At 34.8% G+C, this 9,453-nt stretch overlaps 1 protein-coding gene across 2 annotated transcripts; it reads left to right on the forward strand.

The window, feature by feature from the left end:
* Positions 1-1,722: 1,722 nt before the first annotated feature.
* LOC114305441 (peptide methionine sulfoxide reductase A5) lies at positions 1,723-6,117 on the forward strand. 2 transcript variants are annotated; one of them, XM_028250518.2, is made up of 5 exons: positions 1,723-2,224; positions 4,633-4,745; positions 4,815-4,959; positions 5,535-5,706; positions 5,868-6,117. In XM_028250518.2, the coding sequence occupies exons 1-5, from the start codon at positions 1,922-1,924 to the stop codon at positions 5,882-5,884; spliced, it is 750 nt and encodes a 249-aa protein (XP_028106319.1). In that variant the 5' UTR covers positions 1,723-1,921; the 3' UTR covers positions 5,885-6,117. The 2 variants fall into 2 exon arrangements, with proteins under 2 accessions (XP_028106319.1, XP_028106318.1); XM_028250517.2 differs by having other exon boundaries at positions 5,535-5,874.
* The last annotated feature ends 3,336 nt before the right edge of the window (positions 6,118-9,453 follow it).

The following is a 9,453-nucleotide window of genomic DNA, read 5'->3' on the forward strand; positions in this document are numbered from 1 at the left end:
GGTGCTCATTGCATGACCTTCCCCTCTCGTACCCAAGTTCCCGAGCCGAGGCAACTTTGGTGATGACGGACACGTGGCCTTAGGCACGAGTCAGGGTTTCCTAAATTTTCCCCAAAACAAAATATTTAGGTGGCGACTCTGTATCTGGCAAAGCAGTCCATGTTTGGCATTTCTTTATAAAAATCAGTTTTCCAAAACGATTTGCCGGATTTGGACTCTTTGGTGATTTATCGGTCTTGCATTGCACTTTGCGAGATCAGATTCAGAACCGTGACATTTGAGTCCGAACTGTAGTAGTAAGCCCAAATGAACAGAACGGGGTTTTTCCGGAACGTTCGGGCGCGTTTACAATAAGTTAATTATTAGGTGGAGTAGTATGATTAATTGTTGTTGAGTGGATATGAATATGTTGATGTTTTTTGGTATCATTTCTGAAAACCCTCACGAGACTTTACTCGTTCACTAGAGATAACCTTGTGGTTTAAAGGCTTGTTGCATATGCTAAATGCAATCGTGATCCCTACAAAAGTGACTTAGAGTTATTTTACTTTTCTTATTTCTTTTGTTTTGCTTGAGGACTAGCAAAATGTAAGTTGGGGGATGTGATGTTGGCCGAAAAGTACCATATTGAGGTCACTGAAGTTACATTTTTAGTCTTTCAATATTGTTTATTGTAGAGATGATGTGTTTTGTACATTTGTGTAGATTTGGCAGATAACATGCAAATTCAATCAAAAATTGCGCGAAAACAGATTCTCCGAGCGAGAAGTGAAAAATCCAAGCCAGTCAGACCATCGCACGTGCAGCCAAGCTCCACCGTACGTGCGGCCCACCACTGCTTGAGCGGCTTACCTAGGGATGCGTGCGTGAAATTTTCAGTCTGTTTTGCTGAGAATAAAAGGAAGAAAAAGAGTCTAACTTAGGGTTCGAATTTTATTTGACCAAAAGAGGAGGCTAGGGTTAGAGAAAGGGTGATTTTCCTTAAGCTTGCTATTCCATGGACGGTGCTTCTTCTTCTACCTCTTCCCACTCCTCTATGAGTGGCTAAGCTCATCTTTTCTAGGGTTTTGATGAAACTCCAGCCATGTAATAGGATTTTTCATAAGTTTTAATTGTGAATTGGTTTGAATCAATGTATGGATTATTTAAAAGTTTTTAATAATTGTTTCTTTCATCTCTTCAAGTATTTTACTCTTTGTGATTGTTTAATACTTTCCATACATTAGTTTTCTTTGTGTTTGTATTCAATGTATGAGACGAGTCATGCTACGAGAGACGGGTTGTATTGCTACCATAGTTTAGAGCAAACACCTCGTACTACTCGGGATGATTCGTGCTTGTACGTTTAATGTGACAACTCTCTTGATCAATATTTCAAACTTGTAGTTATGAAATATTGGGTAGTTTAAACCGAATTTGGCCAATGTTAAGTCTCATTTATGTGGTTAGTGGTGAATTCTTTGCCCTAAGATTTTTTCCAAAAATTAATACCACAAACTATAATTTTAATTGTTAATTTAATTCTTCAATTTCATTTAATTCTTGTTTAGTCATAAAATCAATCTAATCTTTCTAATCAAAATTAATTTAGGAATTTAGCGATTGAATTAGTTTAATTTCACATTTATCCCTATGAATCTTGGATTTGCCATTATTCTAAAAAAATTTAATATAATTTAATATTTTATATTTAATGTGTATAATGACCTATCAAATTTTGATATCATTTTTCAGTTTTTTTTTGGCTAACCATAACCCAAACTAAATCCACCGTTAACAAATCAAACACCTTCTTTTAGGCACAGGCTCGGGTTTAGATCCGGCGCTACACCAGTAGTGCCAAAAAATAGAAGAAAAAGCGTGAAAATGAATATTTTACGCGTCTTCTCCACCTCTCTGTGTGAGTTTCATACACAGCCCAATGAAGCCATCGAAGAGCAAGAACAACGTCCTGTTTTCTAGTCTGGTTTGCTTATACATTGTGAGCATTTTGTTTGCGCATGGAGCTTTGGGCATCAGATTTCCCAATCAGATCTCTCAGGTCCCCAAGGACTCGCCCAATCTACCCCTGAAAAGTGCTGTTTTCGCTCTCGGAAGCTTCTGGAGATCCGAAGCCGTGTTTGGATGCTTGGATGGCGTTGTCCGGACAACCGCCGGTTACGCTGGTGGATCTAAAATCAATCCCGCGTACCGAAGCTTGGGCGATCACGCCGAGTCTGTACAGGTACTCTGTCTCTCTTGAGAACATTGTTTTGGAATTTTATTTATTTTTTCTAGTGTTCGTTTGGTTGCCGGGAAAAAAAAAGTGGGATTGGGAATGTGGGGAGGAATTCAAAGAAGATAAATATTTCGACTCAATTATGGACATTCCAATTAGTTGTGTTTTTATTTTAGAAAATTTAACAATAGAAAGCAACGTTATCGTAGGTTGTGTTTGGATTTATGTATTTGAAATAATTGGATTTGGGATCTAATCATTCAAGGAGAGTAGTTCATGATAGTTTAGATATGGATTTCATGAATTGAATATGAGAGATTTCGCATGATGGATTGAAATTCCAATATAAAAGTAGTTATACGGAAAATCATAATAAAATAATTCAATTCTTACTCTACTCTAGCTCCCCATTTAGTTTCTCAATCTATCTAAAATAACCAACTCACATATATTTTTGTAAAGTTCAACCTCAAATCCCTTCATTTGAAATCCATCCATCCATCCATCCAAATGGAGCCTTAGTTCTGTTTTCTTTGCGACAGCTAATACCCCATGCTGAGGATTAAGAGAAGAAAAAGAGAAAGACGAAATTATATAAATAACTGGGAAGGTCAATGGACAAGAAAATGCAGTACCCTAGAACTATTAGTTAATTGATTGGATGCAAATAATTGAACTCAAAACTGATTGATCAGCTATCATCAGGACCGAGCAGCAATGCATTGTCCAAAGACTTTCCTGTTAGTTAATTTTGCAATACTCCTCTACTGGGTGAATAATAATCAGTGTGTTTGGTTTGAGTTTTTTGAATTAAGTTTTTTGAAAACTGAGTTTTTTAGTTTTCGTGTTTTTTTGTTTTTAGTGAATATTTTTAAATTTTAAACATTTTTTATTTTATTTTTTTAGATGCACCTTACTTAAATGTATCTAAAAAGTAAAAAATTTGTGAAAAAATATTTTAAAAAATTAATAAATACATAAAAATACAAAAAATGTATTGAATTCTCGTATTTTTTTTTGTATTTTTGATATTTAGTGAATTTTTAAAAGGTTTTTTTCAATTTTTTTTTAAAACTTTTTTACGTATATTTATGTTAGGTATGTCTAAAAATTAAAAAAAATCGCTCAAAATATTAAAAAAATTCAATAAAAACAAAAAAACACAAAAAATAAGAAAGTAGAATTTTTTAAAAAGTGTTTTTGAAAAGTGGTAACCAAGCATAGTGAATATGATTTATAATGCACAATGGTGCTGCTGCTTCAGTGCAGTATCCTTGTATTGCTAAGCCTGTCATAGATAAAGCTTGAGCCCTTCAGAACTTTGTTTTAAGAATTCTCCACAGTAGTTTGTTTTTGCACACTTGTATTTACATCTTCTCTTTTGCTTCAATAAATTATAATAAAAAAAATGGATGGTCATAGATGCTAAGAATAACCATTTTCTTTACTTTGATTCTCGCATCAATAAAGAAGGGATGATCAAAGATTTATTCAGAGTAGCGTGAATGTGCCTCTAGAATGGTGTGTGGTAGTACTATTCGTATGAAGTTGAAGGAAATGGTTATAAGGGCAGCTTTTCTTTATGGCACAAACTTGTAAATAGTTTTCAAGAAGCATTTGCAGGAGTGTAAAAAAAAGGGTGTTAAATAGATGATTAACAACACAAGAAAACATGAAATAAGAAATAAGCATATTACCGCAAAGATGATAGATGGTGGTGTCTTTTGAAAACTAATTATTTAAGAAGGTGCAGCCATGTGCACAAAGACCAGTAGATTTTCATGTATGGAGGTGTAAGTTTGTGAACAAGTTATTAATTTGATATCTTTTTGTTTGTGGGAGTTGCTATAGTTCTTCGTTGTGCCATTTTTTCACCAAGAGAATGAAAGCAGGTAGCAAAGGAATGAAGCTTCAATATCCATGGTTTAAAATCAAAAGTTGGAACAATTGCCTATTTTACATGTCGTGTCTCCAGTGCAATGTCCGCTTGCCAATATTTATCTGATAAGTTTTCCTTGGCTTAATCCCAACACAAATCAATTGTAGGCAGTTTTAGGTTAAGTTTCTCAATCTGTCCTACATCACTGCCACTATGCCATTAACTAGTAGTGGGATCTTGGAAGCTTCATTTTCACTTTAAATTGTTCAACATTTCAATTTAGGAAATGCTTTACCCTTGTCATGTTCAGATGCAACAGTTTATCATCAGGTCTTAAATAAGATCATATTTCTTGATAAATAATTGGTTCTTAGAGTTAAATGTTAAAATGTATTGGGGTTTTTTTTTTTTTGGTTCTTTTTGGGTTTCATGTAAGAACTTTATCTCCACTCCATATATCCAGAATGACATGTTTCTTTTCCTCAGTTACTTTTATAGAAACTTTTATGATATTGTTCTTTAAATGCATGTGCAGATTGAATATGATCCTAGGCTGATTAATTTTAGGCAACTTTTGGAGGTGTTCTGGTCCAGTCATGACTGTAGACAAGTATTTGGGCAAGGTCCTGATGTGGGGAACCAGTACAGGTGAAATTGGTGACTTTAAGCATTTCTTCATGCAAAACCCCATGCTCATCTAATGTACTCTGTCAACAGGTCTATCATCTTCACAAATGGAACTGAAGAATCCAGGCTGGCTGCAGTCAGCAAAGAAAGAGAACAAACTAAGTCAAAGAGCAGTATTGTAACTACACAAATTCTACCACTTGGCACATTTTATCCTGCAGAACCTGAACATCAGGTTTAGTATTCTTTAACATGATCCAATATACAACTTTAGAGAGAATCATGATTCATGAACTAATGTAATGTAATGTTGTGTAATTGTAGTTTGTTGGGTGCAGTCCTATTGTGCATACTCATAATTGAATCTGTAAATCATGCTATTTTGAGAACAAAATAAAAAAAAGCAGGGGCAGAAAAACAAAGCCTGTTGAGTTGGTGAATTGAGCAGACAATGCTTTGATAAAGGTTTTTTTTTATTTTTATTTATTTATTTATTTATTTTTCCAGCATAATTTTTTGTCATTCTTTCACATGCTCCTTTTGTTTTCAAATGTATAAATGTAAAGTGAATCTGAGTAATATTTTTGCAAGTGTAGGAGCAGAAATTGCTACCGAGGTTGAAAGGAGAAGAGCTTAGTTTTCTCTCTTTATTTAGTTTTAAGGTTTTCACTGCCTACCTAATAATAAACATGAGATATTGATGAAATCTAAGATTTAGCAGTCAGTTTAGATTTGCATTCTGAAGCCAGAGAATCTATGGTACAACTTAACTAAATGACTGATCAACGTTCTACGTTACGATATCTGCAGAAATTTGAGCTCAAACGAAATCCATTCTTCCTTCAGCTGATTGGGAATGTGCCAGAAGAGAAGCTTGAGAGTTCGAGCCCGGCAGCAAAACTAAACAGTTATGCAGCAGAGCTTTGTCCAACCAAGATTCAACAGCAGATTGATTCAAAGATCAATGACATTATTAGAAAAGGTTGGCCCATTTTAAGAGAATTATAGATACACAATTTACTTTTCTCAAGCTGACAAGATTTAGGAAGAGGTTAAATTGGAGTAGACTTCAGTTACAATTTGCCTAAGCTGACAAGATTCATTGACGAATCCATGGGTTTCCTTCTTGGATATGCGTTGCAGAGAATTGTAAGCCGTAGGGTAGAGGAGCTGAAAGTTCTTGATTTTAAATCAATCCGAGTAGCTGAAAGTCCTTCATTAAGGGTTTCACTGTTTCGGGTATGTCGGGTCTTTGAACCTCGAATCACTTGTGAATTGTTTTCATGATTGTATGCAATTCTTTTGTAGGATCAGAAGGAAAATTGTTTCTCTTAGACATATTGGCCATTTGATTTGAATATCAAGAAATGTGAGGTATATCAGTTACCTCCTATATACTTTGTCTAATGCTAATGTGATTTTTTCTTGAAAATCATTATAAAAATTAAAAAAACATCGAAAACATGATCCTCCCCCCCCCCCCCCCCTCTTCAAATTTTTCATCAATCCTTTTATCAAATTTTAAATTTGATAAATAAAGAGTTAAAAGTGAGTTCCAATCATTTCATTAAACTTGTACCAAATCAAGAGAGAACCAAATTACCAATTCATCCTTTTCCTAATTTTTAACATTCATATTTTACTCATTTTTGGTGAAATTTTTTTATAAAGTACGGTTTAAGGATAATTTCTTTCATAGAAAATGATTAAAACAAGTTCTAGAATAAGTTTGAATTTTTTTATAAAAATTGATGAAAAAAAAAGGATATGGATTAAAGTGTTCCATACCATATCAAGTTTTTATCTAAATTTTTACTCATAATTATATATGTATCTATATAACAATGGAAGAGTTCATTTGAAAATGTCTCCCAAATTAATGGTTTAGATCTATCTAATTTGAAAAGCAATGGCTCATATTTATTTTTAAAAATATCTCTCTTACAAACTATCTTTAATAGTCTAGATTTGTCTAATTTAAAAACAAGGGATGAGATTGAAAAGAGTCTCAGTGGTCTAGATTTATCAATGGCTAAAATTCAATGGTCCACATTTGTTTACTTATCACCTCTCACCAACCCACTACATTTTACATCATATGTATGCTACACTTCACATATGTATCTACGAACAAAGCTCTGAGAAAGCTTTGAAGAAGGAAGAAAGCTCTCAGAAACCCAGGTAAAGAACTCTTATCTCCTCACTTTCTTTTTGTTTTCCATTCATTTTTGTACCTCTGTTTTTTTTTCCCTAATTCATAGCTCTGTTTTTCTTTTTTTTCATCATCCTGTCATCCCCACCCATCCAACTTTTAAGTCTTTATATCACGATTATACCTTCAGTTTGAAAGCTAAACAATGGCTCAGATTTATTTTGCTCTTCCCTGGCTTCATCCACTGTTTTTTCTTGAAGCCAAAAAAAAAAAAAAAAAAAATTCGTGTTGTGTTTTTTTCTTAGTTCTTTTTTAACATTAATTGGATTGACCCACTTCTTTTTTCTTAATTCTTTTTCACGTTAAGAATCATTTTTATTTCATCTTAGTCAAATGGGTTGAGGCTGTAACGCCCTCAAAATAATACATATAAACCCACATTCTTGACATGCATAGACATAAGAGAATAAAGCACAATTCCATATATTAGAGTATTCATTACAAAAGTGTTACATGTTGACAACAAAAGTAAATGCCTTACGGGCTTACAACTTTCCAAGCCAACACTTGGTTATAAAAAGAGAGTACTAACTCAATACACTTTAAACCCTTAGCTTGAATTTACATGTAATACCAAAAGAGAACAATAAAGAGATCTATCAGCCTCAAAGCCTCCCAAGCTACGTCCTTGTAGGTGGCATATCACTTGAACCTGAAAAATGATGTCCCATATAGGGTGAGCCAATGCCCAGTAGAGATATACTAAACCAAGTATGAGAAATAACTAAAACAGTAGCATTCGATAGATGGTTAACACCTATAAATTCCACTTTCCTTCACTTATACAATCTCGATTCATAAACATGGCTCAGAACTTAGCTAAACAATTAAATGAAACTACAACTCATATTAAAAACACTTCCATACTTCAATCATCAACGTTATGCAAACGTAATTAAGATTTTGGGACTTTCACCCTGGACACTCCGGCCAATTTAGTTATCAATGGAGTCCATCCCCTATGTCCTCCCTAACAGGTTTGAGAGTACATCCCCTATCTCCTCTCAAACCATGGAGTACATTCCCTATCTCCTCCCAAACTATGGAGTACATCCCCTATCTCCTCCCAAACAATATAAATATACAATGTATTTAAACACTTATCATAAACAATGATCAATCAATACACATATTCGATGTATTATTCCAACCGTCTTATTCAATGTCATATTCCAGGTGATTAGTTTTAGTTTTCACTAATCAACATACAGTGTCTACAACAATCAAGACTATCCTCCACCGATAGCCCAAAGCAGTTATCTCTAAACAGATAATAAATTTATCAACAGATAAAATATCAACATTTTCATAGGTGAGTGATTAATTAATCCAACTACACTATTCAATCTCACAACTTTCCAATTCCATGATTTTCAACTCAATTTCATATTTTTCCAAATTAATTATTCAACATGATTAGGGCATTTTCCTCTTTTTTCAAATATCAACCTAAGGTTCAATTTCATCAATTTAACAACAGTAATTCCATTTTTCAAGGTCTCACATACACATGGAGTTTAACATTTGAAAACCCCATTTTTATAACCTCAAATCAAACCCTAACTTTTCCAAAATTACCAAACCATACCATCTAACCAAAATGACTAAAATTTTTGTCAAAACTCATAAGATGGAGTAGGGTATCTTTACCTCGAAATTAGAAGCCCAAAGGAGTTGATGAAGAAAACTCAAAGTGCTCTAAATCCACGAATTTTCAAATTAAAGTGAAGCCCACGCCACCCTCTATCTTTCTTACAAAGAGATTTGGGTGGAAACACTCTAGAAACAGATGAAATCCTAGAGAGAGAGAGTGTGTAGAGAGGAGCAGCCGGGGTTAGGGTTTGAGTAGAGAAGAAGATGAAAAAGTGTGTAAAAACCCTCTGCTGCAAACTGATATACTCGAGCCTCGCTCGAGCGAAGGAGTGGTCGCTCGAGTGACCAGACATAAAGAAACCTCGCTCGAGCACACAAAGCCTCGCTCGAGCCAACAATTCGAAGCTTCAGGTTTGCAACCCAGAAGCACACTCGAGCGAAGAAACCCAAAACATTGTTCTCGCTCGCTCGAGCGAAGGAAAGCTCGCTCGAGCCAAGAAATGCAACCATCAGGTCCAAACTAGACGCAGACGCAAGCTTGAGCTCAAGACTTCTCGCTCGAGCCAACAGACACACCACTCAACTCTCGCTCGAGCGAAGGAACCCTGGCTTGAGCCAAGGAACTAAAACACAGAGCTCGTTTGAGCGACAAAATCCTCGCTCGAGCGAAGACACCAAAATCTGGGCAGCAACCATTTGTTTCAAAATATACCCAGCCTGTTACAAATCTGCCCAACACATCCTAAAACTCAAATGCAAAGAATTGAAGGATGGAAATGAAACATATACAACAACAGACATCCACAGAACCTAGTCCGGAATACAATAACCGATGGAGGGAAAACCAGGATCGCTATAGAGGCTCTCTTTAATTATCAATGGTCACATTTTGTTCTTTTTCAATTTTTTGTTTGATTTCTGATT

This window comes from Camellia sinensis, chromosome 1 (genome assembly GCF_055761805.1).
Source record: "Camellia sinensis isolate YWXY chromosome 1, ASM5576180v1, whole genome shotgun sequence".
In the NCBI taxonomy this organism is placed as follows: domain Eukaryota; kingdom Viridiplantae; phylum Streptophyta; class Magnoliopsida; order Ericales; family Theaceae; genus Camellia; species Camellia sinensis.

Excerpts from the sequence above, each read along its gene's own strand:
- LOC114305441 (XM_028250517.2), top strand. The coding sequence starts at position 1,922 with ATGAAGCCATCGAAGAGCAAGAACAACGTCCTGTTTTCTAGTCTGGTT. Across the intron at positions 2,225-4,632 it reads ATCACGCCGAGTCTGTACAG|ATTGAATATGATCCTAGGCT; the intron begins GTACTCTGTCTC and ends ATGCATGTGCAG. Across the intron at positions 4,960-5,534 it reads CTGCAGAACCTGAACATCAG|AAATTTGAGCTCAAACGAAA; the intron begins GTTTAGTATTCT and ends CGATATCTGCAG.